General features: G+C 35.7%; 1 protein-coding gene across 1 annotated transcript in view; it reads right to left on the bottom strand.

Moving 5' to 3' along the window:
- Positions 1-24,673, bottom strand: part of LOC116178314 (protein gooseberry-neuro-like) — a 51,301-nt gene that overhangs the window by 10,440 nt on the left and 16,188 nt on the right. Inside the window, exon 4 of the mRNA XM_031497779.1 lies at positions 21,211-21,325. Coding sequence (XP_031353639.1) covers positions 21,211-21,325 — 115 coding nt within the window. The remainder of the gene's footprint in view (positions 1-21,210; positions 21,326-24,673) is intronic.

Here is a 24,673-nt window from a genome sequence, read left to right as displayed (position 1 = left end):
CGTGTATTCCTTTCCAAAGTGGTGGTAGCAAACTTCATTTTAGGTAAATAATAAAATGCGAAGGCGCGGTAGCCTTTTCCAAGGACAAGGTGACACATTTCCTCGCACATTTCCAACAGCATCACGATCACTTGATGGCCCACGGCTCCATCTCCATAAAGTCGTTGGCAATGGAAGTGTAAATTGCTACAAAATTTCCATGACATTGGAGGTGGAAGTATTTTACACACTTCTGTATTTCCAACAGCATCGCGATCACCTCTGACCCACGGCTCCGTCTCCATAAACTGCAAACGACTACAACATTTTCACACACCCATGTATTCCGTTCCAAAACTGGTGGGAACAAACTCCATTTTAGTTAAATAACAAAACATGAAGGCGTTGTGAACTTTATAAGGACGAGAAAATGGCACATCTCCAACAGCATCGCGATCAATCGAAGGCCTACGGCTCGATCTCCATTAAGTCGTTGAAAATGGAAGTGTACACGATTACAATATTTCCATGAGATAGAGGAGGTAGAAGTATTTCACACACCCATGTATTCCATTCGAAAGTGGAGGGAGCCAGCTCGATTTTATTTGGTAACGTTTTCCAAGGACGGGAAAGTAACAGCACTCGGTTGCCCACGGCTCCATCTCCGTTGCTATTTGAAGTGTGATTGCCTCCATAAAATCCATCAGAAGCAATCGATGAAGTATTTGACGCCAATGTGTTTTAACTTCTTGCTGCGTCACCAAATCTGTCATAAAGGCATTAACTCACCCTTTCCACGTGGAATGAATGTAAACGCGCTTCGTACAAACTGTGCACTCACAACCGCACTACTCGCGATTCATTCGCAAATGATCTGCGTTTATGTAAAAATAAAATTGTAACTGCGACATAGATCGACAGAAAAAGATGAAGGTCACATAACCACGTGCCTACATTAATCCTCATACACTTATACAGACTGTTTTCACGCTAAACGATACCTAAAAGTATTAATTAAATTTGAAAATGTGCACACCGACATCGTTTTTTATGACCTATTGAAAGAAAATTTTTGACGTTTGACTGCTAGTCTTTTGAACCATGGGCCTATGAATCCGTTGACTTGAATTTTAAAAAGTATTCCAAAATCGACAGTACCTACTGACTTGATGCTGCGTGACAATGATTTAAATTTTGATCGCTCTTGTACAGGGAATACAGCAGGTAATATAAGGAATATATTAGATCGATGTAGAATTTTTTTGGCATTTGAAAGTACAAAAAAATAAAGCATCTTTCATTTGAAAAAATCAACTTTTTAAGGTAAGAAGTTAATAAAGTTGACCATTGTTTTTTAAAACACCCTGTAAAAGGGCGATCAAAATTTAAATCAACACTTTGAAATTCAAGTCAACGGTGTCATAGGTACAGGGCTTAAAAGAATAGCAAACGGCAAAAATTTTGACAAATCTTGAATATTTTGAAAACCTTTGATGCTGTATGAAATTTGGTATCAAACGACTCAGATTTTTATGTGGATTTCGAAAATACAATGAAATGCAGGGTGTTCTTAAGAAAAAAATGAAATGAAACGATCATGATAATATTTTCTTTCGATAGATCATGAAAAACTATGTTTCTGTAGATATTTTCAGATTTAATTATCAATGAAAGTCCAAATACTAACGGTTTGCGTGAAACAACTTGTATACAGGCTATCGCATTCGACACAATTCACTCTCAACAGAATGTGATATCACCATGCGGTTTTCAACAAATATTTCACCACCGAGGGCGCACATTTGTAATTTTTTCCCTCCTCACTTTATTCTCCCTCCACTTCCCTCCAACTTCAAAATCTAAAATAGCACAGGAATGATTTTCCTTATAAATTTTCGCTTGTAGAATCCAAATGTTCCCAGAATTTTTAAGATTGAAAGTATTAAATCAAACGTTATCGCCCTTTTCTTTTTCTTGGGAGTAGTCTGTTTTGGAATTTGCAGACCAAAATCTACAAAAACCAGTTTTTCCCGGTGAGATTTGGACGGGTCTACAGAATTTATAGGAAAGTGTACACGTGCCGTTTCACCGAAAATCGACAATTATTAAATCTTCCGGACCTTTGCTTATAGACTTATGTATGTAGAATCCAGAATCTTCATTATTGAACCAGTACATCAACAGTTATAGCTATTTTCTTTGGAAATCGGTTTTCTTTGCCCATAACTTTTGATGCAGTTGTCCAATCTTGAATTCTTGAACGTTTTGAAACTACAAGCGAAAATATATGTAAAAAAGCATATTTCCCCCTGGAATTTGGGCAAGTCATCTTTCAACAGAATTTATAGGCGATTTAAAAGGAGTTGACAAAAAATCGGTGAAAACCTGTGTTGGAGAAATTTTCCATTTTCCAGGAAATTTGTCCGATAGATATTCTCGCACGATTAGAGCGTTATGTGCGGGTGCACCATCGTGTTGAAACCAACAGTTTCCAACGTTTTTTATGTGCTATGTATCGTATTCGTAATTAAAAAATGTATTCAACACAGTATGTTTTTTTACCATATAAAAAATTGAGTTTAAATGATGATTTCTCCTAAATGAAAATGTCTCAACAGTGCCTTGTAGCTTTGAAAAAGTGGCAATCAGAAAGTGTGTTTTTATTTTTCTGTCTGCTCAAATATCATCAGAAAAAATGAAATCTGTAAATTCCGGTTGTTCCAGGATATCTTCGGAAGTAATCGGAATTTTTTTTAAAACATGATAATAAGTCCCCTAGAAAGCTTGATCGTATCGCTATGTGCTCCTAAATGCTCAACAGTGCCTTGTAATAATAAGTTCAGTCGAGCTACTTAGTAAGCTAGAAGCTTGAATCGCTTTGCTCTGCCGCTTAATAATAAGTTCAGTCGAGCTACTTAGTAAGCTCAACTCAGCTCGAAAAAGACACAGGTCGGCTCGAATGAAGTAAGTTGAACTTCGAGTCGAGCTTTCCAGTCCCTATTACTGTAAGCGCATATAGGACCTTCGTTTCCAAATACGAGTCCATTCCACAAATTAATTTGGGGTGATGACAAAATCATGGAAGCAGCGGACGAGTGACTTTGCGAAACTCATTACATTAGCATTGTATTCCGAATTTACACGTCAATATTTAATCTAATCCAATCTGCCCGTTTCGTAAAGTGCCTCATGATTAATGACCAAAATCCGATTAAAATGAAATCCTGAAGTAAACGATATCGTTCTGCTTGTTCTCGATTTCTATATGCAATTTCCCATTGTTTAAGTTACGAATGAATGACCCATTTAAAATCGAAGCTATAAGAAAAATGGAATCGATGTTTACTTAATGCGGGGAAAAGTAAACATTTCCATCGCGTTTCATGAAATATAGGTTCTCCGGGGAATAAAAGAACGCTGATAAGCTTTCCTGGTAAGGTCGCGTCTTTTTTTCTTCTCGTGCCTCCGCAATCAAACCGAAATCATTACTTTATAAATGCAAATTCGGTATAAATTTACTTAAACCGCGTTCGTGAGACAGGTGGTGGTTCAATTTTAAAATGCTTTTCATACGGCGAACGCTGGATTTTATGTTTGCTCTTAAATTATGAAATTAGGCATACACATCGCGCATAAAATTGAAACGAAAACAATCCTTATAAATCCGTTTGTCGGCATAAAATACCGCCGCGATCATTTCGAAAAAAGCTCACTTGTTTCACGGCGATTACGCTATTGTAATACTGTTTATTTTCCCACAAATTGATACGTAATTGAATACGAACACCTAACAACTCAATAATGAGTTTACTCAAAGAGCTAAAAGCGCAAAACACTTAATTTTTGCACTAAATCATTTTTCGCCGGTTCCGGTTGCAGTCTATCAAATGATTGGGAAAACGTCGCCTGTCGTAGATTACAAAAGCTCCTTTCCCGCCAACAAAAGCTTTTAGGCCTTTGCCAGTTTAATGCGCCCTTTCTGATCTAGTGCAGTGTTTTACGACGTTTACGCTTTCATATAATTTCTTGGAGAGAATGCTTTCGTAGTCATAACTCACGTTTCGGAAACTGTCTTTCGTCCATTTGAGATACCCGTCCATTTCGTAGCTTTATCTAATTTTTTCGAAATCCATTCCGGATTCCGCGTAGCTCTCATTACTTTTATAGATAGGATATTCTGCCCTTCGGGTTCCTTTGAAAGAGTCTTGCATCTTTTCGATTACCTCGCATTAATTCGTCCAGGGGTCCCTCTCGCCTCTTCTTTTGGCCACATTAAAAGGCCTCTGAGGCATCTGAGTACCCCACAAGCTTCGGAGATTATTTTAATCTGGCTTTGAAGTACAACCTCAGAGCTTTTTATATTGAGCTACAGCCTGTAGGCCCCTATACGATCAACATGTTTCGCACCCAACGTCCAAAAACGTTACGTAAGACGAGGGAAGGCGCAACAGTACCTACGTAATGGAAGGAGAGCTTCTCTTTGTTTCCATCTTCCACTATGTAAATGTCTGCAATTAACGTTTGATTATTATCGGAGCGGAGGGCGAGAAGGCTCTCCACTTTGCCAAATTGAAATTACTTTCTCGGTACAGTAAATTAACCCGAGCGCCCGTTTCCATTACGGAATTCGGTGCTAACGAATATTTGAATTATTATTATTATTCGCTTTAAAGCTCGGTTTACGATTTACAATAAACCGAGCGAAGTACATTTAATTAAATTTCCCGAAACGGTCTACCAAGTGCGCTGTAAAAGCGTACTGGCCTTTCCTTTAATCAGAAAAATCTTTACATACAACTTTAAGCATGGTAGGTTGCCTGCACGATGGAGCTTTTTATGTCTGAAGACGAACGTTCACAGGTTTGTATGCAACCCCTTGTACTTAAACGGGTAGTTTTATTTTTTGCCTAATATACGTTTTATTAGGGTACTATTCGCGATTCAAGATCTAAAAAAATTGCGGAAATCCTCCCCCTTTAAACACAGTAAGTAATTTATTAGGGTGCTACTTGTTCTTGAGTCTTGTTCTTCTACATTTATATTCTATTGCAAAATAGGGTTTTCAGTGATTAAAATTCACTTCGGAATAAATTAGCTGTCTCAAATTTGACGTCATAACTATTTCATTTTGCAGTATGCCCCGGAAACGCTTATTTACACTGAAAAATGGTCGGCCCTCTGTTAAATAGTTCCTTTAACATGGTAAATTTTAAATTATAGAGGTTTTCAAACTGGAATAACAATGATCGAGTAAATTTTTAGAAACAAGCTTCGTTAACCATTAAAATTACTCTAAAACTAGGAAAAGCAATTATAAAATTTGTAGATTTCTATCTCGAGCTTGGTGGCTATTGCGATCGTTGCTTTTTATGTTAAAATTTCCTCAAATGTCGACGTTTTAGATCATTTAAAGCAACTTTTAAATAATAAATTTGTTATTTACAATTTTTCGAGGTAAGACAATTCTGAATAAAATTTAAACGCAAATAATAGCAACAATAGAGGTCTTTTCCATAGAAACAGCACTGTATTACCTTCTGAACTTAATTTTATTTCGTACTGCGCGTCCCATTTGAAATAAGAATGATAGACATCATCATCTGTTTCACTTTACCTACCTCCCCTGGGGATTAAAGTGATAACTTTATCTACCCTTACGGTTACAGAGCGACTTAGCGTACTCATTCAAACCCATTAAAATGCCAATTTAACATCTGCTACTGTGCGATCAAAAATGAGTTGCTGTCGAGTCACCTTTGGAACTTTTGTTTACATGGGAAATCGTATTTAACTTGAACTTCCAAAGGCGACTCGACAGCAACTCATTTTTGATCGCCCGTTATAAAATACAATAAATATTTTGTTCGGCAAAACGGGTATTTTGATTTCGTTAAAATTTTGACAGTGTACATTAGGTATAAAGGGTGTAAAACTGTCGAAATCTTTTTTTAAATATATGTTTTTAGTACCGTGAATAGTACCCCACATTTATATTAACGAGTGAATGTTTCGAGTGGTTACCCATTTAAAGTACCCATTCACAGAGAACAACGTTGCTTGACTGCAGACAATAAATGAATTAGTAATATTAACACCAACAAAAATTAAAAAGCGTGTGAAGTCGCAACAACTTGGGGCCCGGTCCGAGGTATTTACGAGAGAACGTATCATAAAAATTATTGACTATCGCGAACCAATTAGAAATATTAATTTAATAAAGGGTACATTTCGTTTTTGTCCGAGTATAATAAACACGGAATTCGGAACAGAACGATATATGATAGATAGTTATATAAGATAATATTGAAGCAAGTACGAGTATTTTTACCTAGAAAAAATAGCGGTTTCAGGGGATGATTACTGCATCTGCATAAGCGAGACTAATTGGGGTGTAGCGGTAATTTCTTTAGCGAAATGCGGTAAACTTTGCGTCTATCAGTTTCGCAGTGTCTTATATTTGAATGTCACCATTCATTTATACATTTATATACATTATAGGGGGTGTTCCATTTATGTTGAGACAGTGGATTATCGCGGAAAGTAGCGAGGATATAAAAAAAATTATTTACATAAAATATTCTTAATATAGGAGGGCCCATTTCATGATGCTATGCACATTTTCACATAACTATCCCTACTTCGGAAAATAATAACTTTCGTGGGAAACGATTTTTCAATGCACTTAGATACACCATTTTTTCTCTTCCAAAAGCGCGATTTTTGGTTTGAGCTAGAATGCCTTTCTGTCAAGAATTGGGCACATTTTTTATATGGTGTTTACATTAAGGTAAGTATAAATTGTGTACAAATCTTGCGCAGATAAAGCGCATTTTTTAAAACCGAGATAGCTTAGTAAATAGTTGGGTTATAAGGTAGTATCGATGTTTACCTTCTTGTAAGATGATTAGTTTTCACATCGCCAGGAGATGTGTCTCGTTTAGATAATCTTTCCGCCCTTTGAGAGTACTATCCTCCGACACTCCGTTCTGCAGACATTTAACAATAACCTTCATTTGAGCATTGAATACAGAAGTAATACATTGGCACTGAGAGTTGCCACATGATCGGTAAAAATTATAACTTTCTTTGAGACCTTTCATTAGAGTACCATGAAGAATGGAGTTTTCCATACCACCAAGATAATCGGTTCCTTCTGGGAGCTAGGGGGGATTGACCTCGGTGCTACGTTCTCTATAAAAGTTTTCAGGAAAATATGATCTGATAATCATCCCAAAACTACTATGCAAGTCTTGAAAGCTGAAACGTAGCGCCGGGGGCTCTAATGGCATGGAATACCCTCCACCAAAATGAGATTCAATTGACCATTTCCAGAAACTCACAAACCACCTAGCAAAGGAGAACTGGAAACGTTTTCACCCCAGTACTATCATGGGGGTTGTTTTCTAGAAAAAAGTCCTAGATATTTGTATTTTTTTAGTTGATGGTCATAAGTTACAAAATTTCGAAGAGAAACAAATATGACGCTACATAAAACCCCACTCCTCCCAGTTGCCTTACTTCCAACACCTTTTTGAAAAGGCAAAGGAACTGGTAATCAATATTTATATGTAGATCAGTCGAACTGAACTAAAAAATCCACAAAGAAAAAGGTAAGGTAATGCATTCTCCCCAATGGAGGTTCTATAAAAGTAAAAGGGTAGTAGACCGACTACAATCCAGTGTTGAGAAGGATACATTATCATATTTCCTGCAGTTTCAGTTATAACTCACTTCAGAACTTAACGACCTTATAAGTGAGCATCCTGAATTTCAAACAAATCGTTATCGCGCGGTATTTATATCCTTATCCATGCATATTAAACTCTTTTGTTAGTGACATACAACGCACTACTGGACGTAGAAATTGGGCATGTAGGTTCCTTGGGGATTGTAGGATAGCACTAAGAGGATTACCTACCAGAAAATCCTACAGGGAAGAAAAACAAAATTGTCTTTTTAATATAAAATTTCAATTTTCATGACGATTTCAAAACAATCCGAAATAAAACACTCAAGTCTTATCTGTGATAAGCCACAATTTCTTAAAATTCCATGGTTCAAAGAACCAGTAATAAGTTGATACTATATTGGAAGAACGCTTATAAATGACGCTCTTTGCTAATATTAATAGTTGATTAACAATAAACCATGGTACTAGTGTATATAACGTTTATGGTTCTTCTTGCAAACCAACTAGCGGCACAAAATTCCTGCCTCGATAGAAATGTAAATGAATATCAAAAAACTGGCAAGTGTACTTCTAAATAAACCGTTGCTAATATTTTACATCAGGCTATTATTGGAGAGAGTACGTTGGAGAAATACCATGTGATGCAATACCTGGCGGTTTTAATAAGTCTGGGAACCCCACATATATCGGACAAATGTATCATAAAACATTGGGTCTGCTTCCATCGACAATACATAAAGGTTCCACACAGTTGTTAGCCTCTGGTGGTGGAAGCTCATTTACATCCGATACATTTGTGAAGGTAACTATATACTTTAAACTTAAGTAGTCGGTGCCCACTACATTAGGTATATTTTAGATTTTGTGCAGCCCATACCACGACAGATATAAATGGATGCCTATTGAAAATTCAAACAGTCACTTACTAACAAAATTCCATTTGGTAGTCGGAGGCAACGAGAACGGATACGTTTTAAATATAGGGCGAGTAAATCATGAAATGGAAGTCGTTATTGGTAAAGTATTTGCTTACCACACGCCATACCGAGGTCTACACATACCGTATAAAGGAATGGAGGCAACATACCAAAGTTACGAAATTTTAGTGTTTGATTATAATTGTTATTATCAGCCATGCATCAGTATTCGTCCTCTTTCCAGAGAAGTAATTGACTAAGAAATGAGCTTATGTATTATTAGCTACGATCCTATTAAGATTTTAATTTTCAATATGGCGGACGTTCACACGCGCAGAGGCGTACATACATTTAACATATTTATAAAATATAAGCGCCACAAAAAAATTCATCATACGACCAATAAAATAAATTTAATTTGCCTTCCACCTACCAACGACGCAGCCAAGTTTCATTCATTCGGGACCCACCACCAGGTTCAAGAGTGGTTGATGATGCACAAGACCCTTACTGATTGGGAATGGCATCAAACAGAATCGGGTTTGATGCCAACCAGGACAATAATGCCCCTAGCCCTTCAACTACTCCTGAAAAATCCCTCCTGCAAGTGCAAGAAAGATTATACTGGGTCTTGCACTTGCAGGAGTTGCAGGAAGGCTGGGATCAAGCTCTACACTCTGCAAATATTGTAAGAGGGAGTGAGTGCACGAATGTTCCACCAATCGAGGATGTAGAAGAAGATTGAGATAACCTCGATGATGATATTGAAGAAGTGTTTGACGACCTCAATGAAGAATGTCTCTCCTGCTATTCAACTGGGTATCCATCGTCGAAGTTGATATTGATACTGCTGGACCCTCAAAGAAGAAGCGTAGGATAACTTAAGCCCAACAGTGGTGGTGAGCCTAGTTACAGTCAAATAATAAAAGGTTTTTTTAATGAACCTTGGAAAGGAACCTTGTATCTTGGGAGCTTTTAGACCTACAAAATTGGATTAGGGCTCAAACTGTCAGGGATCTTGTTTAATTTAAAAAAGTAATAGTCAACTTTTTCGTGCGAGCCTTCTTATGCCATTTTTTTTGCACGCCACTAAAAAAAATAAAAAAAATAGCGGTTTTTCAGCAATAACCCAGCGCGCTTACATTTTACAAGTGCTGAAAATGCAACAACGCACTAAAAAAGCAAGTTTACCGCAATTATTGCAATTTCAGCGATTGTTTTTGTAAAATATGACTGGCCTAATTAGATTCAATTAATTGTGGATTGTTGATTTTATCTCAGTAACAAATGGTTTCGGCAACCCCGCTTCCAAAGTGTTGCCAATTTCTCGCCCTCAATAAACGATATAGGGAACGCAGTAGCGAAAAAGTGAAACTAATTAAATGGACAGGAATATGGTCACAATAAGTTGTAGAAGGACAGTTTTCCCGTTAATTCTGGTCGAGAATGTTTTAGTTGGGGAATCTCGACCCAATTTTACTTAAATATTGTGTAGAAGCAGAATCAAATTTGTCATAAAGAGTGTAGGGATACTGTGGGAGCAAAGTGGCTGCTAATGGTATCTTACCTAAAATCAAATTTGATTTAATTTAATCAAAATCTAATCGGACTTCGAACAGCTATATAATGGAGTAAACGTAGTGAATTCCGAGTCGAAAGAGAGAAGAAAAGCCCGATTCCGGGTGGGCTTTATATATGGTCTCGCCCAATCTACAATGACCGAGACTGTTCCAAATGTCTTTCATTTCCCTTTTAATAAAGGTAATTCGCGATTGTGTATATTAAAACGAGGCCGTGTTTTAATAATTAGAATAACAGGCGATGTTATACAATTCGAGGTTTAAGTACGTAAAATATTGGTATGAAGGGTGGCTTGAAATGCCGCAAAGCGTTGTTCTCTTGTCAACTACACGAAATGCTCTGAATGCCGCAGAATGCAGTCAATTGCTTGTGAAAATACCGCCTTCCCAAACATAAATGGAACAAAATCTTTTCAGGAATAGAATTTACAGAGTGTAGACGAATTATCCGAAACGCCAAGGATTTTCAAACACCCCATTGTTCGGTCCACGTCCTTGAAAGTTTCTTAAAAAAATCGCGGAAACGCTAGATTTCAATGTTAAAAATCGTCTTAAAAGATCAATGAATCAACGTTTTATAAGCCGGAAGGACGTTGACGATATATGGATCGGTAGGACTGAAAGAAACTTAACATATATTAACACTGTGGTTTCACACTCTCTGGAACAGGTCGGCCCCTTTGACGATCTGTGGTCCCACCAATTCTACAATGGGGCCCATTGTGCGACCAGCGGCATCTTTGGCGGCTACACTTTGGGCGGCCACCCTCTGAGTTTTAAAGATTTATGGACAGTTCGCTGTTTATAGGTAATGTGGTACAACACTTATGCGAAGGTTGACAAAAGTCGCCTGTCAGATTACTTACTTGGCATCGGTCTACTTTTTTTCTCTGTTACGTTAATTTTTTTGATTTGATAAATATGTTCGATAAAAAATGCATTAAGCAAAAATGCGCTTTCGGGGCCGATTAAAAAAAATTTTGACGTTTTAATCCCGTTTTCGTTAGTCGAGTTCGATCGTCGGTTAATCTAGCGACAAGGGGATTATATTTCGTCTTTTTCCTGTTAGAAATGGAACATTAACCGGGAGGCATTTACAAAATAATAAAATTGCGAAAGTTTGTTAATGACGTTCTTCTAACAGAGTACGACACCTCGAGAACAATAACTTCTTGTGTGGGCTTTATATACCCACCAGCCTAATTGATTATGATTAAAATACTCAAGGCAAACTTCATTTGCTCTAATCGATGTAGTGAAAAATTAGGGAAATTCCTCCAGCGCACCCTTTATTTTAATATTAGAATCGGGGAGCAGTTACAAATTTGCCAATATTTACATTCTCGAAGTTCTTGACTAAAATTTTACCGCGTTGCATGCACCCTCGTTTTATGAGAAAGTCAAATGAAAAAGTGTTGAGGTAGGTAGACGAATACTTCCCTTACAGGCACAAGTTATCAACTGACATATTTACAGTTTGCGGTTTTAACTCTCATAACCTCAGAATTTGAGATATAATCTCAGAAGCCTTTTGTTTTCACAATATTCTCTTCATTTCCTCAGAAACCTCCTTACCCATATCTCCTCCAGAATTCCTTTTAACTTCCCCAAAGCATTAGTTAATATTCTTCAAGTGCTAGCGAAATAGGCAGTTACTTAAAGATCGGTTATTATTTTCTAAATCTTTTTGTTTGCTTTGTCTGCGTTTGCTTCGTTTACATTTTCCAAGAATATTCCTTCAAAATTTCCGCATAATCTGAAATCTTGAATCTCCCATAGTTCATTTTTATTTTCCCGAGAATTTCCCTCTATTGCGCCATATCACATGAGAGTTACGAAAACTGAGGAAGTTGTAGGAAGTAACTGACTATCGAACACCACAACTTCATGAAGGTATTCCCTCGGATCATGATTTATCTCCCAAACAGTTAAACGGTTTCGGAAAATCTTTGGGTAAGTTTCCAAAATTTGTAGAAGTTTTAAAAATTTCTATAAGTATCAAATTATATCAAACGGTAGACATATGATTCAGCATGCACGAGAAAATTTTAAAGAGTTTTAGTATTTCAGGGAGTTTCTAAAAATCGTCAAAGATATTTCATAGAATTTTAAAATTTTTGAGGAATTTTTAGGGAGGTTTAAGCGATCTCAGTATTTCAAAGGGTTTCATGCAGGCTCGGAAAGTTTTAAGAACATTCAAAAGTTCGAAACTTTAGGGGATTTCAAAAATTTACATTTACAAAAACTTAGAAAGCTTCTTCAACCTTCCGAAACCTGTCAGGGTTTTAAGATTAGTGATTTTTAAAAAAGTTTTAGGTTTTGAAACGTTTTGAGGCGTTCGTAAGTCAGACGTTCGCATGTACTTTCGGATAGATTAAGAAGTGTCCAAATGTTACATAAAGACCATTTCAGAAATTGAATAGGAGAACCAGCAAATTTTAAAGAGGTTCGGATTGTTTAAAAACGCATAAAGTTTCAGGTAGCTTCGGACAGGAGCAAAAACCGACAATTTCAAAGAACTTTTGGAGATGGTTGGTGGAAAGTCTTTTAAAAAAGATGCAAAAAGTTAAAGTGAGATAATGCAGAACCTGAGAAAATTTTAGAAAGTGTTACGTTTCTTCCTTTCCGATTCCATTTAAGAAACCTTCGATGTGTGCTCTTATTTAAATTCTTACGCCATGTAGGTATTTCCTTTGTAAACCCGTTTAATAAGATGTAAGTAATACCTATAGTCCAGTCCGTTGATCTGTGATCTTCAAGCTTATTATATCTTAATTTGTTTTGTTTGTCTTCTCTATGTATAATTGTAGTTTGTTGTTTACCTTGACGAATCTTATATAGTTTCTACTATTATTGATAATAAAGTATTGCTTGATTGATTGGTAGTAAATTTGTCATTACCCTTTTTCTTTATTTGGTTAATTATAATCGATCACTTATGCGTGGTATATAACCGAACCATGTAGTGTAGTCCATGTTTTATCGTTAAGATTTTATGATTAATTTGATTTATGTGTCTATTCGACCCCTTTAACGATCCAGATAAATGTCTCATGCTCAATTATCATTAATTTGTTCTCAGTACAGTACCTACCCAAAGTTTGTGTCAGATGTCTTTGTGTAAGTAGTCCTTTTGGAAGTTAAGGAATTTGGTCGTGGCCATTATTTGCCTTTAGAATTTGGAGTCTGAAGTAGAGATTGAATTTTTTTTATTGTGCCAGGATTCGGAAATTTAATAGGAGAGTTAACTAGGTTTAAGGTGTTTTGTGTATGGTTCATTTTTGCCGAGCCATTGCAAACAGCAATATATTGAATGCAATGACTACTTTCATATGGTTTTTCCAAAAAAAAATTTTGATTTCCTGAAAGGAAGCGCCTGGATTTCTGTTCGGGGATTGATGAAGGTTGCTTTGTCTGGGAAAAAGATTCTTTTACTGAGGGCGAAACAAGTTAGGTGACATTAAGGGCACACCAAATCATAGCATGCTAATCCTAAACACGATACCATACGAAAAATCAAATGCACTCAACCCAACCCTTTATCTGAGGTAAAAAGGAGTAGATCGGCCACGCCCTTTTCCCTTTAAGTAAAATCCCTTCGTAAATGCTTAAATCGTCCTAGCAAATGTGTTACAAAAGCTGCTTTTTTGTGCAAATTTTTGGACACCCCTTTCGCAAGGGTTTTCTGGGTTTGTAGTAGGAAGTCCCTTTGGAAAACACCTTCCAAAGCTTCCTATCTTGGAATTTTCCTAAATGTCATGTCGCAGACCTTCCTCTAAATCGAATATAATATTCATAAGAAGCACCTTAGAAAATGTCTTTGAAATCCTCTTAGAACATAGTTAGGACGTTAGGACTTCGAAGTCTTGCTAGGATTCTTCTAAGTACTCTTAAAATCTTTTTAGAGGCCGCGTTACAAATTTAATATACTTGGAGTAGTCTTAGATATCTTTTCGGAAACGTTTTCGCAAATATACTCCAGTCATTCTAGGAAATATCGAAAAAATAATTCATTCGTGTATTTCCAATTTTTTCGGGAATGTGTGGTTAAAGGTGTCCTGATAAATTGTGTAACAGTCCCGAGCGAACACAATCCCGTCTCAGAGAAGGGAGAGGGTTGAAGGTACAGTTTTGAGGTTTTTTGGATGTATCTCGAAAATAGTGGGCCGTAAGTAAACATTTTCTTATCAAAATCGAAAGCTTCCCAAAAAAACGCATCGCTCTTGAAAGTAATTATAAATTTCATGTAATAAGTATTCAATTAGCTTTTGTTAATTATAATAAAAATTTCATGTTTCTGTATATACGGAACATCAAAACAATGTCATGAGTAAGGATTTCTTTGATTTTTTAGGAAAAGCCTTAGGTTTTGGATTCGTTATACAAAAATTAAAGAATTTTCTTTGGAAACGTATGTCTACTACGCAATTTTGCGGGGTAATTAACTTGCCAGAAAAAAACTTCTAGCACTTTTAGGAATTTTTGTTAAATCTTTAAATTCACCCTCTTAAAAATCGTCCTAGAAGTCGTTGAAAAGCCTTCCTAGGAAAATGACGGAAGTTCACTAAAAAGTGTTTCAAGAGACCTTTACGGTAAATTTTGTACAGGTTTCTTTGCAATATTTCTAAGGATCTTAATTTTCTTAGAGACTGTAGATATAGGAGTAACAAATGAAATTCATTTTTTCTTAATGGAACCATAACGCTTCCATTATACCAATTCTTAAGACCCGCATCTAGTAGGAGAGGTGCATTGGGGTAAAAGATGATTCACTTTTTTTAAATGGAAATGCTCGATTTGAATAACCAAGAATCCGAATCAAACAAAATATCGTCGTCTGTTGGTTTGTCGGTCTTTCTGCCTGTACTCTAACACCCGGCTAAACGGCTGAACCGATTGGAACCAAATTTGGTACACACATTCTTAGACATAAGAAGAGCTGAAAAGCTTTTAGGAACATATGTGCTCATTTCATTTTAAAAACATTACTTGAGCAACAGAAACCTTTTTGGCAATTTTATTAGAATTTTTTCCTAAAAATCCTCTTGGATAGAGTATTCTTGACCACCCTGTTTGGATTGTTAGAAAATACTGTTGCAAATCTTAGAAGCCTGTCTCTGAATTTGACTAGAAGCTCAAGGATTATATTTAGAATTACAATAGGGAATACCTAATATTGCAAATATACCAACATATTTTAAATTAAGACCAAATAATTTGACAATAAATTGTGGCAAATGACATTCAACTGTATAGCGAATTAATTTCAGTACTTTTGAGTAGATACGAAAGCGAGAGCAAGCACGTGCACAAGTAATAAGGCAAAGGAGTAAAGTACTTACCACATAAACGTTGCCAGTTGCGACACCCACATTAATAGTACTTAAAACCTTAAAATCCCGCCCAATTACAATTTCCAATTAAATTCCTTGTTCAACAAAGTGATTTATTGCCGCAAACGTAAATTTAATAAATATAAATTAATTTAGACGTCAATAAATTTTGCGTCTAATCAAAAATTGCTTTCGTCCTCATTGTATTCTTAAATATCTGGAATTAATTTCTGATAAGGTACCGTAAGCTAAAGGCACAAAATTAAATTAGTTTTCTCTTTGACAGAATAAAAAATTAAGGAGAATCGGTTGAAATTTGTCGACGATAATCGATTACATGTTGGCTACTAAGCGAAAGCAGAAATGATTGATTATTGAAAATAGTTAATGTTAAATTACACGATATACCTACGTACATCAATATAAAGAATTAAAATAAATTTATCAATCCGGTAGACAAGTGAAATATATAGTGCATCAAAGTGTTAAATGACGAATGTCTACCTTAAAAGATGCTGACCTCGGGGGGCGGACCCCCTCGATCCTTTCGAATAATATATAAATCTCCTCCGAGGGAGACGAAAGAAAATTCAAATTTTTGTAATTAATTAGTATATTATAATACATTACACGGCCGAATCTTATTAAAAGTAACTACATGCGTAAGTACGGTCATTAATTTTTCTAAAGATTTATAGCCACGTTTCCCATTTATGACGCAAAATGCGAAAAAAAGTTTATTAAACCATTCATCTTGCTTGATATGTAACACTAGAGCACCATTTAAAAGCAATCACAGTTAAGGAAACAAATAAATTACCGGGTAAACGTTTAGAAATTGTTTTTATTATGATGAGCTACTGCGCGAAATTACCAGAAGGCGTAATGTGAACATTAAAAGTCTCATCAGCGTTAAATATATGCGCGGGGAAAATGAATCTCGGCGTCTCGACGCCTCTCAGAACGAGCAAATGTACCAAGTTTCAATCTAAAAATGTTACGTGCATGGGTGGTTAAGAATAGGTACGCTACTCCAATGCAACCTTTTGATGTTCTAAAATTGAATTATCATGTAATTCACAACGTCTTCTGTTCCATTTGCAAAATTGCAAAACGTAAAATGTATCGGCTACGCCTCGGTTTAAAACATTCAACCGCGGTCTAACGGACACATTCAAGTAACAGACTTCATATATTCAAATAAAGCACTTGTAGACTATCTTATAAAATTGCGTTATTCCTGTAAGACACTTGGAACATAATATCCACTAGTAGCCCCCCACTAAAAGAATTGTCATTTCCAATATTAGCCCAGCAATACCCCATGATATTGCAGAAACAACCATCAAAAACTTAGGCTTCAACCTAGCATTTCCCGTATCGTTTCTTAGAGCGGGCATCCTCGGAGTTTAATAATAGCCATATACCTACTCAATTTCCGTTAAGCCTACATTGTTTTACCTACAGATTTTGAATTGCAAACCTCTCCACTATCAAAAAGTACTGAAGCATCATCCAGTACAGAAAATGCAATCTGTTTTGAACTGTTAACATCAAAATCTATAAGAAATTTAGAAAGTTAAACGTATCAGGGACTATCTTAGCATTTATCTTTTTTAACCGATCGAAGAAACCAAAAGTATATCTAAAAAAATTCAGAGCAAGAAAAGGAGTAAAAGAAAATAGTATAAAATCTTGAGGGAAACTTTGATGGAGTTCATACATCCACAAAGGAGACGTTCTAGGTTGATTTCTAAAAATATTTCTAAAAGATTCTTGAAACGCTTAGCATGTCCACGAAGTTTTGGAAAAATAAAACATTTGTAAAATTCTTCAGTTGTTTTTTAAGGGTTTTAGAAAGACTTCAAGATGATCTTTAGTAAATATCTAAAAACATTTGAAGAAACAATTCTGGATAGGAAAAGAAATAACCGTAAAATATTTAAGAATGTTTATTAATTTTATGTTGTAAATTGTTTTTTTGAAGCTTGTACCCCTTTGTACGGCCTCTTAGGGAATGTGAATGTTTCTGATAGTACTAGAGATCAACCCTATTTATTAAAAAAGAATTATAGTTTGAAACCCGTTTTGGGTAGGTATTATATAATGTTCTTAGACTTTAGGGGTAGAGTTCACGGAATGCCATTTTTTGTAGTACAAGAGATAAACCGTAATCTTCATGTTTAAAGAAAGAAAGAAATTAGCATTAACGTTGTGGCTGTAGCTGAATTTCTTTAATTCAAACGGGGGTTTTGATCCCCTTGTACTGTGGATAATGGAATGCCAATCTTTTAGTTAATGCTAGAGACCAATTGTGCCTTTCTAAAAAGAATTATAATATGAAACATTCTTTGTGCGGGTATTAGATAAACTAAGGGAAGTTTCTTGTAAACGATTTCAAGAAACTTTTTACGAATTTTGCTAAACACGTTTACAAAAATATACCATGTGATTAAATTTCCACGTATAAGTAATAGCTTTAAACCCAGGCAGAGTAAAGGTCTGATGGGGTAGATCAACTTGTGCCCAAATTACCCTTGGATCGCTAGCCATTAATACAGGCCAGTTATTAAAACTCCATAAAAATTGACCTGTAATTAAATTTCCACGTAAAAAAGTGACAGTTCGGCACAAACCTAGGCAGAGTAAAGGTTTGATGGGGTAAGTCAACTATGCCGAAATTCCCCGGGATCGGCCCGGCATTAATAGAGATCTGTTATTAAACTTCCAAAAACAGTGAACCAATTAACTTACCCCATCAGACCTTTGCTCAGCCTAGGCTATAAAGCCGAGGTCGCTAGGCATTAATAGAACGCACCCCAATTTTATTTTGCGAGTTTTGAATAAAATACTTAAGTGATAATTCGAGCTCAGCATGGACATTCACTTGACTCGGTCCAAAATTAGACGTACTACTTTAAAGAGCAGATCTTAACCCTTGAGGCGGTCAGCGAATGTCTTCTTTGTAATTCTGGAAACTAATCGAAACCTCAGGTAAATGAATATATTAATAAAAACAAAGGCGACCAAGTTCAATTATTCTTTACACGTGTTTGAATGTAAATTATGAATGTGATTCATAAAAAAGAAATCCATTTCGTGATCACGTGTCCATGCTAACGTTGATTATCATCTATAATTCAACTTTGCCACATAAATTACTGGTACATTCTCATGTTCAAAATATACACACGCCTCTGAATTATTATTAATAGATACAAAATACGTTCATGCAAATTGGTCTTATTGGTCAATTTCTTTAGGAATATTAAAATTACTTCAAACAAAATTAATATGCAAATTCCTCAAAACAGTGGGCCACAAATCCTAAAATTTAAAATAAATTACAGTAATTCGCGGGGATGAGATTCCTTTGAGGTTATAATAGGTCTTCTCTCCTCTTGGAAAATTGTGCTCCCTTTAGAATTGCTTCTGTATGGTACAGCTGACTCCATGATGACCAAACAAAAATGCCCCTGCGTATTGCGAATCCGAACAAACCGACTTTAAATTTGAGAAGTAATACTTGAGATCGTTATTACTTATGCACAGAAATCAAATACCAAATGGTCCACAGTGTTGATATTATATTTGCCTAGTTTACTAACTACACTCTTAGAAACTTGCTTTCAACCGGTCTAATTGAAATATCGTCCTAAGGTGTAACGAAACGAATTATAAACTTGAAAGTAAACGTAACTCTCCCCATCCCCCCTCAGCCGTTTTAGCGCACAATTAAAAATTGCAGGGAGCTGACTTTTGTCACGAATTCGACTTTAAACCCGAAATTAAACTGTTAATTAATTCTTTACTGCTATTCGGATACATTTCACTCGATAATCGCACTTTTCGGTCCTGGAAATTCCACCGTACACCTTCACACATAAGCGAAATAAAAACGTCAGTGCACTTAAAATCAAACACGAAAATCAGCACGATTTTTCAACGATAGGGAAATTCATTCGAAAACATTGTACACGATCGTTCGCAAATTCGTCTTAAAATATAATGTTGAACGCACTGAAAACGTTTCGACTCGCGAATTCAAAACAAAAATCTCTCGCTCTCCCACTTCTTACGCTCTTTAAACTCGCCCGTTAGAACCTCTGAAACGGGATCTATTTTATGAACGAAACAAACTTGACCCGCGTACCCTTTTAAACGAATATGAAACCCGCATTTCCGTCACGTGCTCGTCTTTTCGCAAGACGGAACAAAACTTTTAGATTTGAAGAGATCGTGGCCACCGCCTTCGCTTTTCGCAATACTATATCGTTTGTTAGCACCAGACATTTTTTCGTTCATGTTCGCTATGAAGCGGTACATGTGTAATTGCTGAACAAAGTATTAGATAAATGTTTTTACACCTGAAGGGCAGATTTTACCCCTTCAGTACTCTACTACTTGAGATAAATGGCAAGCTTCTAAAGAACGTAATGTCTAAGGTACTTAAGTATCTAAAAATATTCATAAAAGGTTTTTTTAACGAGATGTGTAAGTACACGTCTTGGAATACTTTTAACACTTCTAGAACGTTCTTTGAGTATTCTCGACAAGGTGTACTGAGAGGTTTCTGACGAGATTTGCAGTAACTATCTTCTAGTTGATTTTCCAATCATCGATTAGGATTTCTGTTTACATTTGCAATATTTTAGAGAAGTTCCAGGAAACGATTTCAAGGAGCTTTCTAGGAGTATTTTTTAAAACGCTTACGACAATATCTCCTAAAATTCTGAAGCTCTAGAAGAATTCCTAAGTTTTACAATACTTGTACCTCAGAACAGCTTAATTACTTAAATAGTACTTTCGGCTTAGATATAACGAGGTTAGAAACCCGACGGTACATTGCCTCCACAATTGTTGTCTTCAAAATTTTACACAATTTGTTATACTCTTCCGAATTACTTCAAGAAATTAAGCTTAAGGTAAGGTTTTGTAGTTAACAAATTTTCGCTTTTGATACATCTGATTAGTTTGTATGAAAACCAAAAGGAAGCCTTACGAAATAAAATGTCACAATCAAAAATGATACCTTAATTTTAATGTGATCCTATGTGCATTGGTTTTCGTGTTCAAAGTCGAGCAGAGGCAATTACGAGATTATCGTTGCATGGAAATGCTAATATGTATGTAATTAAATACATGAAAACATAATAATTAGTTGCTTGCCAAACCATAAACAAAAAAAAGAAGGTGTGTAGCACGTGGGATAAAAATCGAAATACAGTATTTTAATGGAAGGTTCTCCCAGATTTTTACTTGGAAGAACGCAATTGTATGTTTAGTATGTTCAGGGGCCCTAATGGCTTGATTAATTAATTCATTTGTCTTATTTTCTATTATAAGACTTGTCAAGAATTCTAAAACTTTTTAGGGTGAAGTAACTGTAGCAAGCACGCTGTCACTTTCTAAAGTGGTTACTTTGAAACCTATTATAGAGTCCGCAAATGTCTCACGAACTTGACATTCGATCTAGTTAACTTCCTACCCCACATTTTAGTCAAATAAAAACTTCAAATAAATAAGCCGGTGTCCCATATGGACTAGAGGGGCTTTGGTGGCGGCAACAAAAAATAAAGGTCCCACGAACACGTGTTCGTAAAGAATCTGTGTCATTAACATATTAACCTTTCTTTGAAACTGTGCCGCCCGAGCTCGATTTCATTGATTCATTCTCGTTTTAACCATTTTAAAATTCACGCAAAACTTACCTCCGAGTATCCCATCAATTGTATAATCCTTTTTGCAGTCGAGCTCATCACGTCTTCCACCACCTCGCAATAATCTGCTAATGGAACTAACGCTCGGCGGATCTGGAATACCTTCCTGTAACAAAAAAAAACACATTTTTCTCCTCGCACAAATTATAAATAACGGGCAAGTGTAAATTATACGATCGAAGAAAATTGAGATGTCCACGTGTTTCGCCTATTTTTATTGTGCGAAATTATACATTCGCGCGCCGAGCCCGCGGCGAGTTGTGTGGCGTAAAAATGGGGTTAAAACAATAACGGACGGTAAATATTTTATGAAAACTGCTACGCTGACAGCAATTTTCCAAACCTCTTATTAGATTGTTTCTAAAAGCGTCTTTTTCCGAGCAAGAAAGCAACTGGTCCAATATAAATCGTGATTTTATACACCTTCTTCGTAGCGCGTGTCCTTTCTATTTAATTCCCGGGCATAGGCGTGCTTAGGCATTGTTTATCAGGTTTTGATTCCTTGAACGCAGTTCAACACTGATCAAAAGAAGCATTTTTAGTGAAGTGATAAATGAGGCTAATGATTTAATGGCAAACCAATTTAGTACCGGTTTCAATTTTTTACCACAAGATTAAAACTTCGACATTTCCTTTGAAACATCCACCCCTCTTTAAGTTCGGTTCTATATTGAAAATTCTGAAAATTCGCCTCGGTGAAAACATTATTTGTACTCCTGAAGTTCAATAAGTTACAAAACAATATTCTTCTTCTAGTACCCCGGTATAACAATAATATAACAATGACAGTTTAGATAAATTTAACTGGCACGATACCATCAAATAAATCAGCTTAAATTTATGCGAAGAATTATAACTTAGTTTTTACCTTAGCAGATTCAAGAAACAAAAATGACAATTTATTATATTTTCCAAAATTTTTGTATAACTATATGTTGATCGGTACACAATATGGCCTTTTGTGACTTTAAATTGTACGTTTGTTTCTAGTGGTGAAAGAAGTAGTGGTACATATTTTGTTCCTTGCGGTACACATTAGTACAAAATGAGTATAAAATTGTGGCACAAAATTTTGTACGAAAATGTACACCTGTGGTGGCGGAGTTAAGTTGAAACGACGCAACGATATGGAATCCTGTTTATGACTACCATATTACAATGATTGAGGATGTACAAAGAAGTTCTTGTGGTTCAAGCAGTATGGTCTCTAACTCCCAATATAATACAGGCCATTTATGCGCAAACGGGCATCTAGCGGGAAAGTTGTGGGGTAGTTTTGATTTCTTTGATTTTATATGTTTTTTGGGGAGCTGAATCCGAATCTGAGGTTTGCCAACAAAATTTCATGACGCAACATTGAAAAAAATACAAAAGAAGTTGAAACAGATATTTTTTTGGCAGTGTTGTGCACCCCACTATTTAGTTTTTTCCTCGATCAACCGTTCGAGCTCAAGCGCCAGTTGAAAATTGGGGTATTTCTCCCACTCCTTCACAGATGAGCCATGGTCCATTACGTCACCGTGTACCTGCGTTTGCAGTCTCGAGACCCTCCTCCCATACACATACATACACACCCTCACAAAGTTACACAGATGGACGGACGGAGAGACCAAAATCATGAACTCGCTTTTTGTGGCTGGTTAACATGTAAACAGATAAGAAATAAATCGGGTTCAGTTGTTAGCAGACAAATTTAAGCTGCAGTTACCCCACTCCGAGGAGTACGTGATTCTTCAGAACACCGGAGCAAGAGGAATAATGCCGTTGAATAGGAAATCAATATACTCCTTTTGCCATTTGAATTTTTTGAATTAATAATGACCACAGCGCCACTTTCCCAAATTCAACAATAATTATCCAAACATGCTAAGGTAGGGTTTTGTGATTTCTTTATCTGGTTCGAAAGAGAGTGGGAATAGTTTTAAATAACACAGATAAGTATTATAGATTATAAATAATATAATAATATGATATACTGTTGTTCGTTAGAAATTAACTTTTCATACAATTCTGGACTACAATAAACAAACACCTTGAACGTTATAAAAATGAGAAAAAACCACCCTTACATATAAAATTCAAATAATAGTCGGTAAATGCAAGGAATTCACTTATTGACAATGCTTAATATTAATTTAGGGTTTTAGTGCGAAAAAACTATGTTTTGTGGAGATAGCCGAAATACGCCAATTTTCAACTGGCGCTTGAGCCCGAACGGTTTATCGAGGAAAAAACTAAATAGTGGGGTCTGTAGGAAATTTTGTGTACTTTAATTTTGAATAGGAAAGTTATTTTCGAAAAGTTGATAGTTTTCAAGTGGTAAGCACAACACTGCCAAAAAATATCTTTTTCAACTTCTTTTGTATTTTTTTCAATGTTGCGTCATGAAATTTTGTTAGCAAACCTCAGATTCGGATTCAGCACCCCAAAAAACATATAGAATCAAAGAAATCAAAACTACCCCACAACTTTCCTGGTAAAAATACAATTTAACTGGATTAATAGGGTTTAGTCAAGCTTTGCTACTTAACACATTTAGTTTACACTCCTGTCAAAGTCAAAGATTATGTGCTTTGTTAAAACCAAGGTTAAAACTACTACACCAACTTATCCACAATCAACTAGATTGCTCAGAGTGATTGCAGAAGCTTTCATTTAACATTCCTAGACAAAATTCCAGACACCCATTCCATTTTTCGTTCCTACAGCACGCACCAACATTAGATCACCAATTTACACAACGTGCGCAAGTTTAAACGATATATCTCCACTCTCACTGGAACCATACTGGAACCCCCGAATTAAGAGTAATTTCAATGTTAAATTTACCCATTTTCGTTTAATTAGTTTACTGTTTTCTAATTATTACTTTGTCATAAATATAGCCTATTTGTTTTGCTATACATCGTTGTTCTATATTTTCTGCGTTTTTTATGTTCACTTAATTTTATTTTAGGATCTACTATTATTACTTATTCATCTTGATAATTATTGCTACTTTTGATAATGTTTGCTTTTTTTATCACTTAGCATTTATTATTGTAGCTATGCACATTCATTGTAATGTTTCTACATTGTCTTAGAATTGGCGTGTTTTGCTGTTAGACAATAAATTCATTATTGTTATTATTATTTTAAAAAATTCGTACCTGCAGTACAGGGACTAAGATGAGTGCAAAGTAACGGTCTAAACTCTAAACACATACACTAATCTCATTAGAAAGGATTACAACATAATTTGGTTGAAATGATATTTTCTTATATTTTAATTTTCAAAAGTTACAGAGATATTATACTAAAAATGCAAACCTTAGCTACAAAATCAAAAGTTGTGCAATTTTCTCCCTTTTTTAGATCATGGATTTTTAAACATTATATCGTGTAATTCTTTTATCTTAGACGGTCACCTTCATACACCACATTATTATTCCCACCACGAGTTCTGGACAAACCA

This window comes from Photinus pyralis, unplaced genomic scaffold (assembly GCF_008802855.1).
Source record: "Photinus pyralis isolate 1611_PpyrPB1 unplaced genomic scaffold, Ppyr1.3 Ppyr1.4_LG8, whole genome shotgun sequence".
NCBI lineage: Eukaryota > Metazoa > Arthropoda > Insecta > Coleoptera > Lampyridae > Photinus > Photinus pyralis.
This window is presented reverse-complemented; position numbering and strand designations above follow the sequence as displayed.